Raw genomic sequence first — 25,973 nt, 5'->3', positions numbered from 1 at the left:
ACGCACCCGCTTCCTAACGCCCAATACGATTGGCCGCAGCCTACAGTTGGCCGTCGACATTGACCACCCGGACAGTCAGAGTGGCCCTCCCACTCAAGGAGCAAGGGCTTCCTCCGGCCACTCCGGGCTCAACGTCATAGCAAGGGTGAAGGACGGCACAACGCGGGGTACATCCGATCGTCGCTCGACAACCGAACTAAGATAACGCCCCATAACGCACCCGTATGACGCCCGATCCTGGCGCGCGCACCTCAAAGAACCTCTCTGTATACGACATTCCGCGTGCGATGGTTGTGCGTGGAAAGCACCTCGACTGAATCAAAGCTGCCTACGCGCGAGAGAGCCACGTAGAACTGGCCATGAGTGAAGGCCGGGGATGGCAGATAGATGCCCACGCGTCGCTTAGTCTGCCCTTGGCAGCGATTGATGGTCATGGCGAATGACAGCTTGACGGGGAACTGACAGCGGCGGAATGGTCGGCCGATGCCGGAATCGACAGCGCTCACCACCAGAGGGAGGCGCGGCAAAAACAGCGTCTCGCCGCGCGCGACTCCACTGGCGATTCGCAGCTCGAGCACGTTAGGCGCGGCGCGCAGCACCGTGCACAGCGTGCCGTTCACGACGCGTGGAGCATCGAGGTTGCGCATCAACACGACCGGGGCGCCGACCTTGACCTGAAGTCGATGCGACGGCATGCCCGACACGTCGATGGCATTGAGCACCTCGGTGGGCACCGGAGGCCCGTGATCCTCGTTGTCGTCGTCACTGATGGTGTCGACGCTAGCGTAGTTGACTGTTTCGCCGGGAAGAAGGGCCAGCGCGGCCTCGTTCGCCCTGTCAACGGTCGCATTTAGCGGCGAGAGGATGGCGCGCTCATGCAGCCACTCCTCATCACGGTGTCGCTCGGCCATGTCAGGGAAGATGCGATCGACCAGCGCGGCGAGACTGCGCGCGGGACTGACCACCAACTCGGGCACCTGCACCGTGTCCGGCTGTGCCACGACGGGCAGCCGGCCGTCGCCGACGCGCAGCAGGAAGTTGGCGAACTCACCGGCCTGATCATCGCCGTTCAGCGCCCGCATGTTGGTCGCGAGCTCCATGGTGTCGATCCGAGGCCACATGGGCGATGACTTGAGGCAGGCGTCAACAACCTCTGCGCGCCCGCCGCGCTTCACCACTGGCAGAATCTGTCTCCAGTCGCCAGAGAGCAGCGTCAGAACGCCGCCAAACAGCTCTTGCCTGTCGCGGACGTCTTGGAGAGCCCGGTCGACCGCCTCAGTGGCGCGCCGGTTCGTCATGGCCGCTTCGTCCCACACAATGAGGCGACAGCGGCGAAGGTAGTCGGCCTCGGGAGAGCGGCGATCAATGCCGCAGACGTTCTCGTTGTCAGGATGCAGCTGCAGAGGGATCTTGAACCGATGATGGGCAGTCGTGCCGCCCTCCAACAAACTGGCTGCGATGCCGGATGTGGCCACTGCAACTGCCACGCGCCCCTGACTGCGGACCTTGGCCAGCAGCAGGTTCTCCAAGAACGTCTTCCCGCAGCCGCCTGGAGCCTGCAGGAAGATGACACCCGACTCGTCGTTGTCCAGCCGTCGCATCACCTCGTCATAGACGGCGCGCTGGTCATCAGTCAGACGCGGCTCGTCGCGTTCAACGCGCTCGGCCAGAGCGACCGGGTCAAACTCGGGGCCGCCGGGCGGCTCGTCGTCGTCGCTATCGGCGGCGGCGGCGGGGTCCAGCACCGGTGGAACTGGCAGCCCGTACTCGGCCAGGGATTTGCCGTGCAGCCGGCGCAGAATGCCAGCGATCCTGCGCAGCGCCTGCTCGCGCACTTCGTCCTCGGTGAGACCGCGTCTGCCAGCTGCGCGAGCGGTGTGCTGACGGCGAGCGATGTCCTCCGACATGGCGTCCCGGAACCTCATCCACAGCGCCATGGGATCGCACGTAGCCTCTCCCTCGATCAGAATCAGAGCGAAGAGGAAGCGCAAACCACCTGGAAAACGCGTCACGGTCGCCTCCTCCATAGCGCGCGTCCAGTGCGCTCCATCCTCGAGCAGCCCCAGTGCGGAGCACGCCTCACGCATGGTGGCACACACGCGGCCATCGACCGTGCGGAGGTGCTCGTAAGAGCGCGGACCTCGGACGTTGAGGAGGAGCAGGCGAAGAAAGAAAACTTCCCCCGCGCGCGGCGTCGTGGTGAACACGCGCGACAGCGTGGCAGCGGCGAACACGCCCGGCACCTCGGGATGAGGCTGGCCTTGGAGGCGCCGTCTCCAGTGGGCCGGACGGGCATCTGCGCCCCGGCCGCGTCGTGCCTGCCACGTATAGTACCGCGGCACCTCTGTGTAGAGGAGCGTCGCCGCGAACTCGTCATGCTGGCACAAATCGAAGAAGGATGTCAGCATGGAGGGATTGGCCTGCTCGCCCGCCAGGACGGCTTCCAGATTTGCGTCGCCACGGAACACGACGCGCCTCTCATCGTCAGCCAGATGAAGCTGCAGCCGCTGGACTGGCGGATAATGGACATGGATCGGCCGCTCGGCCAGCCGCCACGATGCCTCCATGGACCCAAGGTACCGACTGTCCCTGTACTGGGCCACCTCGTCGATCACTCCGTCTGGCTGAACCGCAAACATGATCCTATCAGAGCCCTTGGTGACATACTTGATGCAATAGCGGATCGCCCCCATCGCGTGCGTGATTACCTCGACGTTGACATGGGAGTCCAGCGCGCGAAGGATGTGAGGATTGTAGGGGACGATCCAGCGGTTATCGATCTCAACACCGCGCCGGCCGGGCGTCTGCGCACGTCGACCGCCGTCTTCCGGCGCGCGCCGCCTGTACTTCGGATAGCTGCGCTCTGGCAGCTCTGTGGCCTCCAGGTACGGCCGCGGATATCCGACGCTGCATCGGCCGTCCTTCATGCAGACAGATTGCGGGTTCAGCGCACCGCACGGACCGTGCACCATCTTGGCGCAGACGATCGCGTGAAGCTCTGGATCAGTCTCCGGATCGGGCAGCTCAGCGCACACGCACGCGTCCACGTCTTCTGCGCGAGGCTTGTCGGCGGGCACGACCCACAGCAGGATGTGAGCGTGCGGCAGGCCACGCTTCTGCCACTCAATCGTGTGCAGAATGGCCCGCTGCCGACCCAGGATGCCGCCTCGCAGCTGCTTCAGCAGCGCCTGCAGCTTCAGGCCAAACACCTGACTTACAATGTCAGGGTGGTCGCACGGCCGATCGTGGTCACCCGGCCTCTCCCCCGGGTAGAGGGTGCGCAGAGTTCCCTCAATCTCTGGCCAGGCCGGGTTGCACGTCACGGTGATGAAGAAGTCGGCCGCGCCGAATTCTCGAACGTAGCAGAGCGCGTCCTGCAACTTGGCCATCATGTAGCGAGGGCTACCGGTCACGGATGCCGGCAGCACCACACGTCGACCGACGGCTCGCGCGTGCTCCTCGCCGTCAGCGAGCGCGTCACGCACACCACGGATTGTCTCAGCACGGAAGCCATTCAGGCCATCCTGGTGGGTGCGCACATAGGACAGACGGTCGGCTTCGACCTTGAGCAGGGTGTCTACCAGGTACTGTTGGTACAGTCGGCCGCCTCTTGGAATGAGATTAAAGTGGCCTGGTCGGTAGCGCATGTGGAACGCCGCGTACTGACGCATTGTGACCCCACGCTCGGTCTTCAACTGGAGTGACCACCCGTCAGTGCCACGCGGGTGCAGCAGCACATAGAGTAGCGGATCGTACTGGCGACTCAGCTCGCTGATACGGGACAGCCGTCCGCCGCGCTCGCGTACGACGATGTCGCGTCGACCCCCCATCTCATCGGGCATTAGGACTGCCACCTCGCGACCTATCGGAAGATTGAACCGACGCTCGTGCTCCGACCGCGGCCGGTGTTCGGCCGACAGAACGATCCGACAGTTCGGCACACCGCGCGCCATCATCAAAGCCGGCTGGAGCGCACGCACGTAGTTGTTGTGCTCGTGCAGCATGCCCATCAGGATGTTAAGAACGACTCTGTCCAGACCGCCACACATGTTGGCACGTCGCTCGGTGGCCTCGTCGGCGTCCAGGAAATATATCTGCATGAATTGCTCGTCGCCTTCGCGAACGGGCAGAAGAGCTCCCATGCGGTGGCAAACGTTACCCTGAACGGTGAAGGCCGCGTGGTAAGCTCCGTCGTGTCGCACAACGTTACATCCCATACTGGCCAGCTGAAAGGCCGTGTTGTAAGCGCGGATTTTCTCGCGAAATTCTCGATAGTATGGCGTGCCAGGGGTCATGAGTTCCACCAACTCGTCCGGCGGCGGGGGATGGAAGTCAAGCTGCACCTTACCCTGATGGCAACAGGCGCCTACGGGCTCGGCACGCCAGCGCAGCGCTCCGCAATGGGCACAGACAGTGTCCATTCGGCCCAGCTGCATGCCAGCCGGCGGCTCGAACTCGGCGGGGACATAATTGCGAGCCAGCAGGTGCTGGTCGCCGCGACGACGGGCGGGCGCGTCCGCCGGAGCCTGCCCATCAGCGCCGCCCACTGCCTCCGCGTCGTGCGCATCGGCCGCGGGCCGGCGCGCCGCTGCGCCGTCTGGCGCATCGACCGCTGCCGCTTCGACAGCGTCTACAGCACCGTCGGGCGGGTCGGGCGGGTGGGGCGCCGCCTCTCCTACAGCGCCGCCCACTGCCTCCCCGTTGGGCGCATCAGCCGCGGGCCGACGCGCCGCTGCGTTGTCTGGCGCATCGGCCACTGCGGCCTCGACAGCGTCTACAGCACTATCAGGCGGGTGCCGCGCCGCCTCTCCTACAGCGCCGCCCATTGCATGCGCGTCGGGCGCATCGGCCGCGGGCCGGCGCGCCGCTACGCCGTCTGGCGCATCGGTCGCTGCCACCTCGACAGCGTTCACAGCACCCTCGGGCGACGGCGGCGCGGGCGCGACGTCCGCGATATCACCCACCACCGGCGGTTGGAACGCGACCGGTGGTTCAACCGGTTGGTCCGCCACGCCCGCAGCAACAGGTGGCTCAAGACCTGCGCCGTCTCCGCCTGCCCTGACCTCAGCGCGAGCCGCAGCCATGCCCTCACGATTGCGTCGCCGACGCTCGGCGAGCTCAGCCTCCGATTCCAGCTCCTCCGCGTCGGGCGCATCGGCCGCGGGCCGGCGCGCCGCTACGCCGTCTGGCGCATCGGTCGCTGCCACCTCGACAGCGTTCACAGCACCCTCGGGCGAGGGCGGCGCGGGCGCGACGTCCGCGATATCACCCACCACCGGCGGTTGGAACGCGACCGGTGGTTCAACCGGTTGGTCCGCCACGCCCGCAGCAACAGGTGGCTCAAGACCTGCGCCGTCTCCGCCTGCCCTGACCTCAGCGCGAGCCGCAGCCATGCCCTCACGATTGCGTCGCCGACGCTCGGCGAGCTCAGCCTCCGATTCCCGCTCCTTCCTGAGTCGTTTACGTTCGCGATCCCGCTCACGTCGCGCGGCCGCGACGTCCGCGGCAAGAATGACCGGCGGCTGGGCCCCTGACGGACCGGCAACCGGCGCTGCATCGACCACTGCCTGATGGGAAGGGCCCGCGCCACCTGTCTGGCCTCTCTGTCTGGCACGGGCCAGAGCCCTACGTTCACGATCACGTTGCAGGCGAAAAAGTCGCTCAGCCTCAGTTTCCCGCTCTCGGGCGAGGCGCTGACGCTCGCGTCTTTGCGCCCGTCTCGCGGCCGCGGCGTCCACCGGCGGATCTACGGACTGACTGTTACGTTGACCGTTTTCAGCTGCATCACCATCGACCATCAGACCGTCAGCGCGCCGAGCCGCCGTCTCCGGCGCTGACCCCGGGGGGTCGGCGGCGGTCGGGCGATCCGGCGACGCAGGCGGAGGTGTTTGACCTGGCATTGCGAGCAATTCTGGAAATGGATAAGAGAACGGAGTTACGATGAGGACGGAGGACCTGCAAAGAGGAGGCAAATAGGCAGCACTGACTTCTCTTCCCCATAATCCATAGCATTGTTTATTATCAATAATCTTAAATGCAACACAATGTAAAACATCCCTGATGGGAAAAACAAATGCTCGAGAGCCTGTGATAATAGCTATCATTGGAAAAAGCATGTTAGCAATATTTCCCAGTCAGAGTTACCCGCGGCCGTTTTTTGCGAAGTTATTCAACAAAAACTGAACAGTACCTTGGCGAACTTGGCCTGACCTCAGAGGTCACCGTTTGACCTAGGACCGTAAAATCGGGTACCAATCTCTGCGTCTCGTAACGGCGCACACGCTCGTTTTTTCCGCGACGCGCTAGCTCTACCGAGGGCGAAATGGCGAGGGGGGAGTCGTACCCGCCCCCCCCCCCTAGGCCGGCGCGTATTGAAAAAGTGAACCTTCCATCAAAACTTACATTACAATACATTTTACACATACATTTTAAGCACCAAACTGCCACCTGCTGAGTGAGGTAAGGTTGGGCTATGTTAGGTAGGATTTGGTCAAGGCAGGTTTGGTTGTGCAAATTTCAATTTGGTCAAGTTTCTAAGTCAACTGATGACTGGCTGGAGATCATCAAAATGTATATCGTCTAACAGGAAAAAAACTTTTGCAGAATGAAAAAGTCAACCTTCCATCAAAACTTACATTACAATACATTCTACACAGTACACATAAATTTTAAGTACCAAACTGCCACCCGCTGAGTGTGGAAAGGTTGGGCTAAGGTTGGGCTACATTAGGTAGGATTTGGTCAAGGCAGGTTTAGTTGTGCAAATTTCAATTTGGTCCAGTTTCTAAGTCAACTGATGACTGGCTGGAGAGAATCAAAATGTCTATCGTCTAACAGGAAAAAAACTTTTGCAGAATGAAAAAGTCAACCTTCCATCAAAACTTACATTACAATACATTCTACACATAAATTTTAAGTACCAAACTGCCACCCGCTGAGTGAGCCCCCCCCCCCCCCTAGGCCGGCGCGTATTGAAAAAGTCAACCTTCCATCAAAACTTACATTACAATACATTTTACACATACATTTTTAAATACCAAACTGCCACCTGCTGAGTGAGGTAAGGTTGGGCTACGTTAGGTAGGATTTGGTCAAGGCAGGTTTGGTTGTGCTGGCTGGAGATCATCAAAATGTATATCGTCTAACAGGAAAAAACTTTTGCAGAATGAAAAAGTGAACCTTCCATCAAAAATATATTTTACACATACATTTTTAAATACCAAACTGCCACCTGCTGAGTGAGGTAAGGTTGGGCTACGTTAGGTAGGATTTGGTCAAGGCAGGTTTGGTTGTGCTGGCTGGAGATCATCAAAATGTATATCGTCTAACAGGAAAAAAACTTTTGCAGAATGAAAAAGTCAACCTTCCATCAAAACTTACATTACAATACATTCTACACAGTACACATAAATTTTAAGTACCAAACTGCCACCCGCTGAGTGAGGAAAGGTTGGGCTAAGGTTGGGCTACGTTAGGTAGGATTTGGTCAAGGCAGGTTTGGTTGTGCAAATTTCAGTTTGGTCCAGTTTCTAAGTCAACTGATGACTGGCTGGAGAGAATCAAAATGTCTATCGTCTAAGAGGAAAAAAACTTTTGCAGAATGAAAAAGTCAACCTTCCATCAAAACTTACATTACAATAGGTACACTCTACACATCAATTTTAAGTACCAAACTGCCACCCGCTGAGTGAGCCCCCCCCCCTAGCCCGGCGCGTATGGAAAAAGTCAACCTTCCATCAAAACTTACATTACAATACATTTTACACATACATTTTTAAGTACCAAACTGCCACCTGCTGAGTGAGGTAAGGATGGGCTACGTTACGTAGGATTTGGTCAAGGCAGGTTTGGTTGTGCAAATTTCAATTTGGTCCAGTTTCTAAGTCAACTGATGACTGGCTGGAGATCATCAAAATGTATATCGTCTAACAGGAAAAAACTTTTGCAGAATGAAAAAGTCAACCTTCCATCAAAACTTACATTACAATACATTCTACACAGTACACATAAATTTTAAGTACCAAACTGCCACCCGCTGAGTGACGAAAGGTTGGGGTAAGGCTGGGCTACATTAGGTAGGATTTGGTCAAGGCAGGTTTGGTTGTGCAAATAAACTGCCACCCGCTGAGTGAGGAAAGGTTGGGGTAAGGCTGGGCTACCTATGTTGGATAGGATTTGGTCAAGGCAGGTTTGGTTGTGCAAATTTCAATTTGGTCCAGTTTCTAAGTCAACTGATGACTGGCTGGGGAGAATCAAAATGTCTATCGTCTAACAGAAAAAAAAAATTTGCAGAATGAAAAAGTCGAGTTTCCATCAAAGCTTACATTACAATACATTTTACACATAAATTTTAAAGTACCAAACTGCCACCTTCTGCTTTAAATTGATGGAGGCAAAATATTATGATAGGTACATCAATTTCATGAAAAGCAGCATGCATGCGTCACGTTTGCCATGCAGCTTGCCTTTTGTAGTAAATAAGCCTTTATATACCAAAACCACCTATGAAAATCGTCCCAGTAATTAACAACATCTCTCAATATTCCTTAACGATCAAATGTAATCTGTGGCACCCTTCAAATTCAAAATAGTTATTCATCAAAATCACTATGGCGCATCCGACACCAAGCTCACCCGTGTCAAAACACAATGGATAGATTATTTTTAACAGCAGACTTTCTCATAAAGGCAGTCACAGTAGACAAAATACAGGCCAAAACTAACAACTTCTGCCTTAAACTGATGTAGGCAAAATATTATGATAGGTACATCAATTCCATGAAAAGCAGCATGCATGCGTCACGTTTGCCGCGCCGCTTGCATTCCAAAGTAAATAAGCCTTTATATACCATCTCCACCTATAAAAATCGTCCCAGTAATTAACAGCATTTCTCAATGTTCCTTAGGGATCAAATGTAATCCATAACACCCTTCAAATTCAAAATATTCATCAAAATCACTACGGCGGATCCGCCACCTAGCTCACCCGTGTCAAAACACAACGGCCGATTTAGTGTTGAAGATTAGCCGCATTGGAAGAAATTAATATTTCGCGATTGCAGGTACTCTGACCAGCCTTAATAATCCTAGTTTATTTTTTCGAAGGAAGAGTTTGACGTTCTTATATTTACATCTTCGTCTTTTGTTCAATTCCACTCCCTCTCGGTCTCCACTAACCTGCATTTCTGGCGCGTCCGGGTTCGCCCGGTGAGGAAATCCGGGCGGTCCAGTACGGGCGAGACGCCGGCGCGCGGCGGCGCGGACGGCCCGTCACAACTCACAGAAGGTACAGACGGGAGAGGATCGGAATAAAACATTCGTACCTATATCTCGGCGGCAGCGTGTATTGAGAAAAAGAGACGATTTCATGATATATTCATTGTTGCATTACGCAGCACGCTTATCACATGTACATTGCACACTGTCGCCGGGCCGGCCGGTGGAATTTTCCAGCCGTCGGCCGGCCGCCGGCTGCCGGAATCTCCGGAACGGCGGTGCGGTCGCACACAAAAGCACGTGAATCGGCCGCATTCCTGTGTCTGAGGCCAATGCTTAAGAGATATGTGGTTCCGCGGCTATCTCGCAGGCCCTAAGAGAAAAAGCTCGCTGCAAAAACTGAGCGTTTCAAAAAACCCGCAAACCGACGCAAATAGAATAGTTATATTAGTTCTTGTAGTAATCTCTTATTTCTGTGTGGGTGTGGGTGTGTGTGTGTGTGTGTGTGTGTGTGTGTGTGTAGTTAGGTTTGTAATGAGTGAGCTATGTACCTACCTTTATGTGTTTTAATATCCTCTGTTTATGCATTATGCGTGCATTGCTATTTTCGTCATACAGAGGAACTTATTGGAATTACTTGCTGCATGTATAGCCAAGAGGTGAGCCATTTGTTTTATGTCGTATTTGAAGTGACTCGTTCTAGCCTCACCAGTCACCATAGTCCTTAAACTGTGAATTGGATGGTGTTTCGGACAACAATGCAGTGCAATGCAGGTTGATTTCCGTGCAATAAAAAATTATCCTCTCCAAGTTACACAGACAAACATGCATTGTTATTTGTCAATATTGCACTTATTATTGTCTTGATAAACAAGTAGTGACAGGTCGAAGATCATTGAGAATGGGATGAAATTTTCAGAGAATGCCTAGAATTGATTAACTCAAGAATACTGAAAGCATCGTCTCGATCGGCCGCTTTCTACGCGATTATTCGCGAAAATCCGAAAGGGTTCCAGCCGACGCTCCTATAAGTGCAGTGCAGAGGTTACGTTCAGGTCACCAAATACCCTGTCCCTATAAAGTGAAGTTTCAGTAATCGTGGTGCTTGGTGCCTACGACATTCGTCCAAAAGAGGAGCATGCTCTTTTTCTATTGAACAATGCAAAAGTAAAATTTCCCAGGGCCTCCTCTAAGGAATTTCCACTGGGGGGGCCAGAGGCTCAGAAGCCAAACCTAAGGTACCCCCAAATCCGGTTTTCTCATCGGATTTAGGCCACTTATTTTTCGTCACAGCCCTGATGCCATGGTTTTTATTTTTATTTTGAAAAAGAAATAGTAGGCCACCAGACCCTATACCGGTGGATCCAGACCGGCACGGGCAGGGTGACATTTGGGGTCAATATTCCCCGCAGCGTCCGAAATCGACGAAAATTTCCGGCTTTCCGAAAATGACAAAAATGCCTTTATTAAAAAGTATTAAACGGCACAGCAGTTCGTAAGGACTCTAACCGTCCCCAGAAAGTGTGAGGGCTTAGGTATCGATTTTCCAAACGCTGGAAACAAACAGCTACCTGCCTGAAAACAGCTCACCATCCTAAAAAGCTACTTGCCTGAAAATGACTCAAGAAACAGGCCACAGGTCAATGAGAATGAGGGTTAGGGAACAGGGTAATTACATTGTCAGGAAATGTGTAGAATTGAAGCAATCACGAGAATACCTACTAAAACATTTGCCACGCTGGGTCACTTTTTATGCGAGTTATTCGCAAAAAACCTAGGGGTGGGGTCTATCATAATTCATACCCCTCAATAAGTGAGAGGGCTTATCGCTGCTAGTCCAAAACACTGAAAAAAAACTTTTATATCGTGCTATAAAGCTCAGCCGCACTCTTATTTGCTCATAGAAAAATTTCCTCTTCAAGAATAAACCCGTCTCCCGAAAAAAAACATAATACTTATCCGTGTTGAACCGTAAGCGCTTGACTGAATGAGACTATAGAGGGCGACCGTTCGGACTTCGGGCTGTTTCCTTCTCAAAATGATGCCCCGTTCGAGCTTCAGTCGGCGTTCGATTATAAAATCTGCAATGTTTGACCTCATTCCGCGGCTCATCCTAGGCGGATCTGTAAAAAAACCTGTAGATAAGAAACCAACGATATAAGGAAACTAAAATTAGTAGCGTGGTGATCGTGGAGATAGTCTGGATTGTTTGTTTGGTAGGTAAGCTTATAGTGAAATTTCCTCGTTTTTCTACGTGATTTGCTTAACTGCGTGCCCCCCCCCCCAGTGACGCGATTTCAGCTCCACTGGGGGGGCCAGCGGCATCACTGGGGGGGCCGCGCCCCCCCCCCCCAGTTAACATGTTAGAGGAGGCCCTGAAATTTCCCATGTAATAGCGTCAAATTGATCTCACTTTAGCTTATGTATGTAAAGAAATATAATATACGAATAAATAAATGTAATTAGAAAAATTAAATAGATTGAAATGAAAATACAAAAATATAGTAACTAAATTTATAGTTTAAAAATCATTAAAGTATAAAATAGAATAAACGAGACGTAAGACTAATTTATTATTTTACCCTTATAAATGGCAGAAGATTTCATACACACAAAGAAATATTGACACCGTTAGCGGTGTAATTGCACAGTACATATCTGAGCACTTGAGGAAGGTTAATTTAGTCCCTTCCCCGCTTAAATTACTCGCATTGGCTTCTAAATGAACACCAAGAAGAAGGTAATAGAACACTGTTAGGAGGGTTGGGTGTTTTACTACACCATGATATAACGTTAACGGTGTTAAATTACCCTGAAGCTCTTTTTAAAATTATGCTATTACCCTTTCGCTACCCCGTTTACGCGGTTAAAAAACACCCTAGAAGACCTTTTCAACAAATAGTACATATCTGAGCAGTTGAAGGAGGTTTTTTACACCCATGGTATATCTACGAAAACACTCTTCATCTACTAAAAATATACTTCTACGATTCTATTAATACAACGATTTTACTTTTATAAACCATATTATACAGGGTGTTTCACAATAAATGTTACTTTTGAATAGCTTAAATGAAGATCTTACTTGTTCGTGAGCGCGTAAATTTTATATGCATTTTGCTGCAAATTTGTTGCGGTTTTTAGTCCTTATATCTTTTTTACAAACCGTCAACGGTTCCATCTGTATGAACGTGCAATGCCAACACCGTCAAAACGGGTCAATTCGCCGTGTACAGATGATGAGGCGGGTGGTCATGCATTACGGCGCTTTGCGGAGTCTGACTGCAGTGCGACGGAGTTTCGGTAGCCATTTTAAAAGGAGGAAGGATATTCCGTCAAAAATGTCTTTCAAACGGGTGGTAGAAAGGTTCCAGAAGACTGGAAACACGAGACCAGCCCCGCCTCTTGGCCGGACGGCGATCCCAGAAAATCTGGTTGAAAAAGTCAGACGGAAGGGTGGCATAGTGGAGAACCCGTGAAGGGTGCTGAACTGAAATATGGTCATCAGTTACTGTTCTGCTGTCTCATGTGGTAATACTCATGAGCCATATGCAATACATGTCACTGAAACATCGTCGTTTGAAAAGCAACATTCATTGTGCAGGACCCTGAAGCTTAACAGCGAATTGACCCGTTTTGATGGCGTGGACATTGCACGTACATAAAGAATGCAGTTGCTGATTCGTCATAGTTTTTGTAAGGATAAAAAACCCGAAGGAATTTGCAACAACATGAATATAGAATTTATGGGCATACGAATAGTTGAGGTCATTTTAAAAGCTGATCAAAAGTAACGTTTATTGTGAAACACCCTGTAGGTATTACACCTTTTTGCATTTGAATTCAACCATTGGCCATAACTGTTTGAGGAGCCATTTCGACAATCGGCATTGAGCACAACTATTCCGGCGTCGTGCGTTTCATTTCAGCCATTCGACAAAACAGATCGAACACTGAAATAAGCGATCTGCAAAACAGTTTGACACTTCACCATGACTTCGGCAATGAGCGAAACTCCTCGGCATTTGGTGATATCCCTTCAGCAATGTTTAAAACAGAATAAATGGATATCTGGGCTAGTCTTTTTTTCAAATGGACTTAACACACATCGACCAATCAACACTTGAGCATGAACATTTAGGGCATTTCTAAGCAATAAGTCAGCCGTTCGTTATAAAATCTTTATAAATGGAACAGTACGTATTTGTCATTTGTCAGTTAGGCTTATATGCAATGCGGGACAGATTAAGTATATCGAGTGACAAGTGTTGCTGAGCGCTTACGAAGGCCTTAAAATTAAATTTTCATATTAAATACATATTAAATATATCATGAATATTTAATTTAAGGCCTTTCTAAACGTTCAGCAACATTAAATGCAATACGTTTATCTAACCGGCGAGCGATACCAATCAATGCAGCCGACATATTTTGATTTGGACTTTGGTTTTAATTGCCTACGACGTCATTTTGGTCAGAAAAAAAAACAATGTGTCCCCTTCGCGTTTTTTTTTTTGCTTGCAATGCGTTACCTACAACACACAGCTGAATTTAATATGTTCAATGAATTCATTGAAGTCATTTCCATCAATGCACCATACCATTACAACCTAGCACGCCTACGTTGGTCAACGGGCACTTTACAAAAACTTCAATTAATTCGCCTATTCAAAGACGAGCTCTCTATCGGCGCATCCGGAATAAACAAACGGTCCTCATGGCGGAACCTGACGGACACTATGCACATCTGTCATGACGGTCGCCTTGGCATCCCGGAACTCTCTCATGAGGGCAAGGTTTCGCCAATTTATGAGGCCTATCTCATTTCGAGCCCAGGGCAATACCGTTCACCTGACTTAGAATGAGCGCAAGGTGTTGTTTACATGTTTGGTGTGGGACTTACGCCCAAAGAAACATGGTGACTTCCCGGCCTCAGCCGAACCATACGCTGAGTGTGCAGGCTGAGGCCGGTCTCGTCCAGTGAACACTTACCGGCCGCCCGGTGTGCTTGTTCCATCATCCACTCGGTTATATGCCGAGGGAAATGGCAAGGATTGGGCCCCATGAGCTGCTCCATGCCCCCTGCAGCCGCCAGTGCACGCGATTAATTGTTTCGATCATTGCTGATCTGTTTTTCTGAATGCTGAAATATGCATAGACGGTTTTGGCCAATCATGAATTCCCGGCTGCTCAATGACGAATAGTTTCGACCATTGACGATTTGTTTTGCACAATGTTGAACCATTCGCTCAATGTCGAGTTGTAGAGGAGGATCGCCAAATAGTTTTGCACAATGGTGATTCTTTGTGACCAACCGCCCATTTGTAGCGCCATCTATATGGCGAATGTGTACAAATGTTTTGCCCAATGGTCAAAAGCTAACGCAAAAAGGTGTAAAACACGTGCATATTAAAATAATACCGTTGACTAATCTTAATATTTCAGGATACATAACATCCGTAGCTTCCTGCAAATGTCCAAACAAAGTGCCTCAACGAATGCAAGACATGTTTATTCGCATTTTTGAAACACTGGTGTCTTAAGCCAAGTATAACGAAATCGAAAATCACTATTTACGGCTAAGTTAGCACTTTTGCATCTCGCGATGCACAAGCTCAAGGTTTGATTGTTTCGCAAAATAAGACATCCGCTAATAAACACAAAACAATTTGTCACCTATTGTAGGAGTTAGAACAGAACGCAGAACAAGTGGAACAGAACATGTGTCTTCGAATGCCTTAAACAAAGGGTACACCAAAAACTTAAGCAGCAGCAACGCGTGAAACACACTAAATGACGTGGAAACATCCAACACCTGATACATAATCAAATCAAATTCTACTGTCTCAGTGATCCCCTAACTCGCTAATCCCAAAGTAATTTCCTGCGCATAATGACTCGCACTGCGGCACTGGTGTAGTCAACCTATACGAAACAGGAAATCACCATGGTGCTACTGCAAACAAAGATCTTGTTATCATGACAACGGCCTTTAAGAAGTGCAGCACAGCTTTTGAAAGTTTTCAGAAAATTCAGATTTGCTTTTTCAACAGAAAAAAAACAACTCTAACCAAGTGCGTCCGCATTATTGTCCCTTATGAGATTATTGTCCTGTATCAATCACTTCGACGCCGTCTCGTTGGAGTTCGCCACTGTTTGGCTGGCCGTGATCACAACAGCTCATAAGTCCACGAAGCTGTCCCACAGCTTTGGCTGACTCTGAAACAAGCCAGAAGACCCGCGCTCATTTAACGATCCTTCATGTAATGCCTATTTAGGTACTTTGATCAGTCATTCGATACTTGATTCGCAATTTACTTTCATATACCCTCCGGAAATAAAAACACGGTCTTGACAGGTATTAAGCCTATTCCGGGCGGGGGTATTCAGCTCATACTTGGTGACTTTTCCTAAATGTTAAATACGCAAATTTCAGCAAAAAATGCCGTTTCAGGTCAGGTCAGGTCACCAGAGCGGGTTTTTTTACCCCACCTCAAAAACGTTTGCAATCACGTCAGAGCTAGAGTTTTTCACGGATCGATTTCCTCTCTTCAGGTCATGGTTACAGTACCAGTATTTGTAATTTTTATATATAAGAATTTGCATATCTGTGACCTGAGGTCAGGCCAGAGTCGTGATCTTTACATTACAAGTCTATGTGAAAATACTGAAATGTGTCCTGCTTTGAGTAAACGAGTCAAAACCATCGGATTCTTTCAGGATTATGACAGATTATCTTATCTGTAATGACTCAGATGCCATTTACTGACAGGGATACTGGGAAGGGTCATCCAAGGTCATGTGACGTCATCAATGGTTTTTAGCTAATATAACTATTCTATTTGCGTCGGTTTGCGGGTTTTTTGAAACGCTCAGTTTTTGCAGCGAGCTTTTTCTCTTAGGGCCTGCGAGATAGCCGCGGAACCACATATCTCTTAAGCATTGGCCTCAGACACAGGAATGCGGCCGATTCACGTGCTTTTGTGTGCGACCGCACCGCCGTTCCGGAGATTCCGGCAGCCGGCGGCCGGCCGACGGCTGGAAAATTCCACCGGCCGGCCCGGCGACAGTGTGCAATGTACATGTGATAAGCGTGCTGCGTAATGCAACAATGAATATATCATGAAATCGTCTCTTTTTCTCAATACACGCTGCCGCCGAGATATAGGTACGAATGTTTTATTCCGATCCTCTCCCGTCTGTACCTTCTGTGAGTTGTGACGGGCCGTCCGCGCCGCCGCGCGCCGGCGTCTCGCCCGTACTGGACCGCCCGGATTTCCTCACCGGGCGAACCCGGACGCGCCAGAAATGCAGGTTAGTGGAGACCGAGAGGGAGTGGAATTGAACAAAAGACGAAGATGTAAATATAAGAACGTCAAACTCTTCCTTCGAAAAAATAAACTAGGATTATTAAGGCTGGTCAGAGTACCTGCAATCGCGAAATATTAATTTCTTCCAATGCGGCTAATCTTCAACACTAAATCGGCCGTTGTGTTTTGACACGGGTGAGCTAGGTGGCGGATCCGCCGTAGTGATTTTGATGAATATTTTGAATTTGAAGGGTGTTATGGATTACATTTGATCCCTAAGGAACATTGAGAAATGCTGTTAATTACTGGGACGATTTTTATAGGTGGAGATGGTATATAAAGGCTTATTTACTTTGGAATGCAAGCGGCGCGGCAAACGTGACGCATGCATGCTGCTTTTCATGGAATTGATGTACCTATCATAATATTTTGCCTACATCAGTTTAAGGCAGAAGTTGTTAGTTTTGGCCTGTATTTTGTCTACTGTGACTGCCTTTATGAGAAAGTCTGCTGTTAAAAATAATCTATCCATTGTGTTTTGACACGGGTGAGCTTGGTGTCGGATGCGCCATAGTGATTTTGATGAATAACTATTTTGAATTTGAAGGGTGCCACAGATTACATTTGATCGTTAAGGAATATTGAGAGATGTTGTTAATTACTGGGACGATTTTCATAGGTGGTTTTGGTATATAAAGGCTTATTTACTACAAAAGGCAAGCTGCATGGCAAACGTGACGCATGCATGCTGCTTTTCATGAAATTGATGTACCTATCATAATATTTTGCCTCCATCAATTTAAAGCAGAAGGTGGCAGTTTGGTACTTTAAAATTTATGTGTAAAATGTATTGTAATGTAAGCTTTGATGGAAACTCGACTTTTTCATTCTGCAAATTTTTTTTTTCTGTTAGACGATAGACATTTTGATTCTCCCCAGCCAGTCATCAGTTGACTTAGAAACTGGACCAAATTGAAATTTGCACAACCAAACCTGCCTTGACCAAATCCTATCCAACATAGGTAGCCCAGCCTTACCCCAACCTTTCCTCACTCAGCGGGTGGCAGTTTATTTGCACAACCAAACCTGCCTTGACCAAATCCTACCTAATGTAGCCCAGCCTTACCCCAACCTTTCGTCACTCAGCGGGTGGCAGTTTGGTACTTAAAATTTATGTGTACTGTGTAGAATGTATTGTAATGTAAGTTTTGATGGAAGGTTGACTTTTTCATTCTGCAAAAGTTTTTTCCTGTTAGACGATATACATTTTGATGATCTCCAGCCAGTCATCAGTTGACTTAGAAACTGGACCAAATTGAAATTTGCACAACCAAACCTGCCTTGACCAAATCCTACGTAACGTAGCCCATCCTTACCTCACTCAGCAGGTGGCAGTTTGGTACTTAAAAATGTATGTGTAAAATGTATTGTAATGTAAGTTTTGATGGAAGGTTGACTTTTTCCATACGCGCCGGGCTAGGGGGGGGGGCTCACTCAGCGGGTGGCAGTTTGGTACTTAAAATTGATGTGTAGAGTGTACCTATTGTAATGTAAGTTTTGATGGAAGGTTGACTTTTTCATTCTGCAAAAGTTTTTTTCCTCTTAGACGATAGACATTTTGATTCTCTCCAGCCAGTCATCAGTTGACTTAGAAACTGGACCAAACTGAAATTTGCACAACCAAACCTGCCTTGACCAAATCCTACCTAACGTAGCCCAACCTTAGCCCAACCTTTCCTCACTCAGCGGGTGGCAGTTTGGTACTTAAAATTTATGTGTACTGTGTAGAATGTATTGTAATGTAAGTTTTGATGGAAGGTTGACTTTTTCATTCTGCAAAAGTTTTTTTCCTGTTAGACGATATACATTTTGATGATCTCCAGCCAGCACAACCAAACCTGCCTTGACCAAATCCTACCTAACGTAGCCCAACCTTACCTCACTCAGCAGGTGGCAGTTTGGTATTTAAAAATGTATGTGTAAAATATATTTTTGATGGAAGGTTCACTTTTTCATTCTGCAAAAGTTTTTTCCTGTTAGACGATATACATTTTGATGATCTCCAGCCAGCACAACCAAACCTGCCTTGACCAAATCCTACCTAACGTAGCCCAACCTTACCTCACTCAGCAGGTGGCAGTTTGGTATTTAAAAATGTATGTGTAAAATGTATTGTAATGTAAGTTTTGATGGAAGGTTGACTTTTTCAATACGCGCCGGCCTAGGGGGGGGGGGGGGGGCTCACTCAGCGGGTGGCAGTTTGGTACTTAAAATTTATGTGTAGAATGTATTGTAATGTAAGTTTTGATGGAAGGTTGACTTTTTCATTCTGCAAAAGTTTTTTTCCTGTTAGACGATAGACATTTTGATTCTCTCCAGCCAGTCATCAGTTGACTTAGAAACTGGACCAAATTGAAATTTGCACAACTAAACCTGCCTTGACCAAATCCTACCTAATGTAGCCCAACCTTAGCCCAACCTTTCCACACTCAGCGGGTGGCAGTTTGGTACTTAAAATTTATGTGTACTGTGTAGAATGTATTGTAATGTAAGTTTTGATGGAAGGTTGACTTTTTCATTCTGCAAAAGTTTTTTTCCTGTTAGACGATATACATTTTGATGATCTCCAGCCAGTCATCAGTTGACTTAGAAACTTGACCAAATTGAAATTTGCACAACCAAACCTGCCTTGACCAAATCCTACCTAACATAGCCCAACCTTACCTCACTCAGCAGGTGGCAGTTTGGTGCTTAAAATGTATGTGTAAAATGTATTGTAATGTAAGTTTTGATGGAAGGTTCACTTTTTCAATACGCGCCGGCCTAGGGGGGGGGGGCGGGTACGACTCCCCCCTCGCCATTTCGCCCTCGGTAGAGCTAGCGCGTCGCGGAAAAAACGAGCGTGTGCGCCGTTACGAGACGCAGAGATTGGTACCCGATTTTACGGTCCTAGGTCAAACGGTGACCTCTGAGGTCAGGCCAAGTTCGCCAAGGTACTGTTCAGTTTTTGTTGAATAACTTCGCAAAAAACGGCCGCGGGTAACTCTGACTGGGAAATATTGCTAACATGCTTTTTCCAATGATAGCTATTATCACAGGCTCTCGAGCATTTGTTTTTCCCATCAGGGATGTTTTACATTGTGTTGCATTTAAGATTATTGATAATAAACAATGCTATGGATTATGGGGAAGAGAAGTCAGTGCTGCCTATTTGCCTCCTCTTTGCAGGTCCTCCGTCCTCATCGTAACTCCGTTCTCTTATCCATTTCCAGAATTGCTCGCAATGCCAGGTCAAACACCTCCGCCTGCGTCGCCGGATCGCCCGACCGCCGCCGACCCCCCGGGGTCAGCGCCGGAGACGGCGGCTCGGCGCGCTGACGGTCTGATGGTCGATGGTGATGCAGCTGAAAACGGTCAACGTAACAGTCAGTCCGTAGATCCGCCGGTGGACGCCGCGGCCGCGAGACGGGCGCAAAGACGCGAGCGTCAGCGCCTCGCCCGAGAGCGGGAAACTGAGGCTGAGCGACTTTTTCGCCTGCAACGTGATCGTGAACGTAGGGCTCTGGCCCGTGCCAGACAGAGAGGCCAGACAGGTGGCGCGGGCCCTTCCCATCAGGCAGTGGTCGATGCAGCGCCGGTTGCCGGTCCGTCAGGGGCCCAGCCGCCGGTCATTCTTGCCGCGGACGTCGCGGCCGCGCGACGTGAGCGGGATCGCGAACGTAAACGACTCAGGAAGGAGCGGGAATCGGAGGCTGAGCTCGCCGAGCGTCGGCGACGCAATCGTGAGGGCATGGCTGCGGCTCGCGCTGAGGTCAGGGCAGGCGGAGACGGCGCAGGTCTTGAGCCACCTGTTGCTGCGGGCGTGGCGGACCAACCGGTTGAACCACCGGTCGCGTTCCAACCGCCGGTGGTGGGTGATATCGCGGACGTCGCGCCCGCGCCGCCCTCGCCCGAGGGTGCTGTGAACGCTGTCGAGGTGGCAGCGACCGATGCGCCAGACGGCGTAGCGGCGCGCCGGCCCGCGGCCGATGCGCCCGACGCGGAGGAGCTGGAATCGGAGGCTGAGCTCGCCGAGCGTCGGCGACGCAATCGTGAGGGCATGGCTGCGGCTCGCGCTGAGGTCAGGGCAGGCGGAGACGGCGCAGGTCTTGAGCCACCTGTTGCTGCGGGCGTGGCGGACCAACCGGTTGAACCACCGGTCGCGTTCCAACCGCCGGTGGTGGGTGATATCGCGGACGTCGCGCCCGCGCCGCCGTCGCCCGAGGGTGCTGTGAACGCTGTCGAGGTGGCAGCGACCGATGCGCCAGACGGCGTAGCGGCGCGCCGGCCCGCGGCCGATGCGCCCGACGCGCATGCAATGGGCGGCGCTGTAGGAGAGGCGGCGCGGCACCCGCCTGATAGTGCTGTAGACGCTGTCGAGGCCGCAGTGGCCGATGCGCCAGACAACGCAGCGGCGCGTCGGCCCGCGGCTGATGCGCCCAACGGGGAGGCAGTGGGCGGCGCTGTAGGAGAGGCGGCGCCCCACCCGCCCGACCCGCCCGACGGTGCTGTAGACGCTGTCGAAGCGGCAGCGGTCGATGCGCCAGACGGCGCAGCGGCGCGCCGGCCCGCGGCCGATGCGCACGACGCGGAGGCAGTGGGCGGCGCTGATGGGCAGGCTCCGGCGGACGCGCCCGCCCGTCGTCGCGGCGACCAGCACCTGCTGGCTCGCAATTATGTCCCCGCCGAGTTCGAGCCGCCGGCTGGCATGCAGCTGGGCCGAATGGACACTGTCTGTGCCCATTGCGGAGCGCTGCGCTGGCGTGCCGAGCCCGTAGGCGCCTGTTGCCATCAGGGTAAGGTGCAGCTTGACTTCCATCCCCCGCCGCCGGACGAGTTGGTGGAACTCATGACCCCTGGCACGCCATACTATCGAGAATTTCGCGAGAAAATCCGCGCTTACAACACGGCCTTTCAGCTGGCCAGTATGGGATGTAACGTTGTGCGACACGACGGAGCTTACCACGCGGCCTTCACCGTTCAGGGTAACGTTTGCCACCGCATGGGAGCTCTTCTGCCCGTTCGCGAAGGCGACGAGCAATTCATGCAGATATATTTCCTGGACGCCGACGAGGCCACCGAGCGACGTGCCAACATGTGTGGCGGTCTGGACAGAGTCGTTCTTAACATCCTGATGGGCATGCTGCACGAGCACAACAACTACGTGCGTGCGCTCCAGCCGGCTTTGATGATGGCGCGCGGTGTGCCGAACTGTCGGATCGTTCTGTCGGCCGAACACCGGCCGCGGTCGGAGCACGAGCGTCGGTTCAATCTTCCGATAGGTCGCGAGGTGGCAGTCCTAATGCCCGATGAGATGGGGGGTCGACGCGACATCGTCGTACGCGAGCGCGGCGGACGGCTGTCCCGTATCAGCGAGCTGAGTCGCCAGTACGATCCGCTACTCTATGTGCTGCTGCACCCGCGTGGCACTGACGGGTGGTCACTCCAGTTGAAGACCGAGCGTGGGGTCACAATGCGTCAGTACGCGGCGTTCCACATGCGCTACCGACCAGGCCACTTTAATCTCATTCCAAGAGGCGGCCGACTGTACCAACAGTACCTGGTAGACACCCTGCTCAAGGTCGAAGCCGACCGTCTGTCCTATGTGCGCACCCACCAGGATGGCCTGAATGGCTTCCGTGCTGAGACAATCCGTGGTGTGCGTGACGCGCTCGCTGACGGCGAGGAGCACGCGCGAGCCGTCGGTCGACGTGTGGTGCTGCCGGCATCCGTGACCGGTAGCCCTCGCTACATGATGGCCAAGTTGCAGGACGCGCTCTGCTACGTTCGAGAATTCGGCGCGGCCGACTTCTTCATCACCGTGACGTGCAACCCGGCCTGGCCAGAGATTGAGGGAACTCTGCGCACCCTCTACCCGGGGGAGAGGCCGGGTGACCACGATCGGCCGTGCGACCACCCTGACATTGTAAGTCAGGTGTTTGGCCTGAAGCTGCAGGCGCTGCTGAAGCAGCTGCGAGGCGGCATCCTGGGTCGGCAGCGGGCCATTCTGCACACGATTGAGTGGCAGAAGCGTGGCCTGCCGCACGCTCACATCCTGCTGTGGGTCGTGCCCGCCGACAAGCCTCGCGCAGAAGACGTGGACGCGTGCGTGTGCGCTGAGCTGCCCGATCCGGAGACTGATCCAGAGCTTCACGCGATCGTCTGCGCCAAGATGGTGCACGGTCCGTGCGGTGCGCTGAACCCGCAATCTGTCTGCATGAAGGACGGCCGATGCAGCGTCGGATATCCGCGGCCGTACCTGGAGGCCACAGAGCTGCCAGAGCGCAGCTATCCGAAGTACAGGCGGCGCGCGCCGGAAGACGGCGGTCGACGTGCGCAGACGCCCGGCCGGCGCGGTGTTGAGATCGATAACCGCTGGATCGTCCCCTACAATCCTCACATCCTTCGCGCGCTGGACTCCCATGTCAACGTCGAGGTAATCACGCACGCGATGGGGGCGATCCGCTATTGCATCAAGTATGTCACCAAGGGCTCTGATAGGATCATGTTTGCGGTTCAGCCAGACGGAGTGATCGACGAGGTGGCCCAGTACAGGGACAGTCGGTACCTTGGGTCCATGGAGGCATCGTGGCGGCTGGCCGAGCGGCCGATCCATGTCCATTATCCGCCAGTCCAGCGGCTGCAGCTTCATCTGGCTGACGATGAGAGGCGCGTCGTGTTCCGTGGCGACGCAAATCTGGAAGCCGTCCTGGCGGGCGAGCAGGCCAATCCCTCCATGCTGACATCCTTCTTCGATTTGTGCCAGCATGACGAGTTCGCGGCGACGCTCCTCTACACAGAGGTGCCGCGGTACTATACGTGGCAGGCACGACGCGGCCGGGGCGCAGATGCCCGTCCGGCCCACTGGAGACGGCGCCTCCAAGGCCAGCCTCATCCCGAGGTGCCGGGCGTGTTCGCCGCTGCCACGCTGTCGCGCGTGTTCACCACGACGCCGCGCGCGGGGGAAGTTTTCTTTCTTCGCCTGCTCCTCCTCAACGTCCGAGGTCCGCGCTCTTACGAGCACCTCCGCACGGTCGATGGCCGCGTGTGTGCCACCATGCGTGAGGCGTGCTCCGCACTGGGGCTGCTCGAGGATGGAGCGCACTGGACGCGCGCTATGGAGGAGGCGACCGTGACGCGTTTTCCAGGTGGTTTGCGCTTCCTCTTCGCTCTGATTCTGATCGAGGGAGAGGCTACGTGCGATCCCATGGCGCTGTGGATGAGGTTCCGGGACGCCATGTCGGAGGACATCGCTCGCCGTCAGCACACCGCTCGCGCAGCTGGCAGACGCGGTCTCACCGAGGACGAAGTGCGCGAGCAGGCGCTGCGCAGGATCGCTGGCATTCTGCGCCGGCTGCACGGCAAATCCCTGGCCGAGTACGGGCTGCCAGTTCCACCGGTGCTGGACCCCGCCGCCGCCGCCGATAGCGACGACGACGAGCCGCCCGGCGGCCCCGAGTTTGACCCGGTCGCTCTGGCCGAGCGCGTTGAACGCGACGAGCCGCGTCTGACTGATGACCAGCGCGCCGTCTATGACGAGGTGATGCGACGGCTGGACAACGACGAGTCGGGTGTCATCTTCCTGCAGGCTCCAGGCGGCTGCGGGAAGACGTTCTTGGAGAACCTGCTGCTGGCCAAGGTCCGCAGTCAGGGGCGCGTGGCAGTTGCAGTGGCCACATCCGGCATCGCAGCCAGTTTGTTGGAGGGCGGCACGACTGCCCATCATCGGTTCAAGATCCCTCTGCAGCTGCATCCTGACAACGAGAACGTCTGCGGCATTGATCGCCGCTCTCCCGAGGCCGACTACCTTCGCCGCTGTCGCCTCATTGTGTGGGACGAAGCGGCCATGACGAACCGGCGCGCCACTGAGGCGGTCGACCGGGCTCTCCAAGACGTCCGCGACAGGCAAGAGCTGTTTGGCGGCGTTCTGACGCTGCTCTCTGGCGACTGGAGACAGATTCTGCCAGTGGTGAAGCGCGGCGGGCGCGCAGAGGTTGTTGACGCCTGCCTCAAGTCATCGCCCATGTGGCCTCGGATCGACACCATGGAGCTCGCGACCAACATGCGGGCGCTGAACGGCGATGATCAGGCCGGTGAGTTCGCCAACTTCCTGCTGCGCGTCGGCGACGGCCGGCTGCCCGTCGTGGCACAGCCGGACACGGTGCAGGTGCCCGAGTTGGTGGTCAGTCCCGCGCGCAGTCTCGCCGCGCTGGTCGATCGCATCTTCCCTGACATGGCCGAGCGACACCGTGATGAGGAGTGGCTGCATGAGCGCGCCATCCTCTCGCCGCTAAATGCGACCGTTGACAGGGCGAACGAGGCCGCGCTGGCCCTTCTTCCCGGCGAAACAGTCAACTACGCTAGCGTCGACACCATCAGTGACGACGACAACGAGGATCACGGGCCTCCGGTGCCCACCGAGGTGCTCAATGCCATCGACGTGTCGGGCATGCCGTCGCATCGACTTCAGGTCAAGGTCGGCGCCCCGGTCGTGTTGATGCGCAACCTCGATGCTCCACGCGTCGTGAACGGCACGCTGTGCACGGTGCTGCGCGCCGCGCCTAACGTGCTCGAGCTGCGAATCGCCAGTGGAGTCGCGCGCGGCGAGACGCTGTTTTTGCCGCGCCTCCCTCTGGTGGTGAGCGCTGTCGATTCCGGCATCGGCCGACCATTCCGCCGCTGTCAGTTCCCCGTCAAGCTGTCATTCGCCATGACCATCAATCGCTGCCAAGGGCAGACTAAGCGACGCGTGGGCATCTATCTGCCATCCCCGGCCTTCACTCATGGCCAGTTCTACGTGGCTCTCTCGCGCGTAGGCAGCTTTGATTCAGTCGAGGTGCTTTCCACGCACAACCATCGCACGCGGAATGTCGTATACAGAGAGGTTCTTTGAGGTGCGCGCGCCAGGATCGGGCGTCATACGGGTGCGTTATGGGGCGTTATCTTAGTTCGGTTGTCGAGCGACGATCGGATGTACCCCGCGTTGTGCCGTCCTTCACCCTTGCTATGACGTTGAGCCCGGAGTGGCCGGAGGAAGCCCTTGCTCCTTGAGTGGGAGGGCCACTCTGACTGTCCGGGTGGTCAATGTCGACGGCCAACTGTAGGCTGCGGCCAATCGTATTGGGCGTTAGGAAGCGGGTGCGTCATCGGGCGTAATCTTAAACGTTATCGGAAGTATAGTCAGGCGGCGGCGTCCAAGAGCGGTCAGATACTCCTGTGGTCAGTCGTGTGGTACGGCTGGTGGTCCGTGTGCTGGGATTTTTTAGTCTGGAAATGTTAGCGCGTCGCTGTTGGTTGTGAGACCCCCTTTCAGACGTGTGAACGTCTGTAGTCCGTGTCGTGTGATCGATCGGACACTTCACCCCTTGATAGGGGGAGTCTAAACCGCTGCGGGGCGAGTCTTACGTC

At 53.1% G+C, this 25,973-nt stretch overlaps 2 protein-coding genes across 2 annotated transcripts; one reads left to right on the top strand and one right to left on the bottom strand.

Moving 5' to 3' along the window:
- Nucleotides 1-251: 251 nt before the first annotated feature.
- LOC122380803 lies at nucleotides 252-5,393 on the bottom strand. The gene is made up of 2 exons (XM_043364275.1): nucleotides 4,635-5,393; nucleotides 252-4,487 (listed from the first exon to the last, which is right to left on the bottom strand). Exons 1-2 carry the CDS (start codon nucleotides 5,391-5,393, stop codon nucleotides 252-254), a joined length of 4,995 nt encoding a protein of 1,664 aa, XP_043220210.1.
- Nucleotides 5,394-20,316: 14,923 nt separating this feature from the next.
- Nucleotides 20,317-25,458, top strand: LOC122380802. The gene is made up of 2 exons (XM_043364274.1): nucleotides 20,317-21,075; nucleotides 21,223-25,458. The coding sequence occupies exons 1-2, from the start codon at nucleotides 20,317-20,319 to the stop codon at nucleotides 25,456-25,458; spliced, it is 4,995 nt and encodes a 1,664-aa protein (XP_043220209.1).
- The last annotated feature ends 515 nt before the right edge of the window (nucleotides 25,459-25,973 follow it).

Source organism: Amphibalanus amphitrite, unplaced genomic scaffold (genome assembly GCF_019059575.1).
Source record: "Amphibalanus amphitrite isolate SeventyFive unplaced genomic scaffold, NRLGWU_Aamphi_draft 000107F_arrow, whole genome shotgun sequence".
Taxonomy (NCBI): Eukaryota; Metazoa; Arthropoda; class Thecostraca; order Balanomorpha; family Balanidae; genus Amphibalanus; species Amphibalanus amphitrite.
This window is presented reverse-complemented; position numbering and strand designations above follow the sequence as displayed.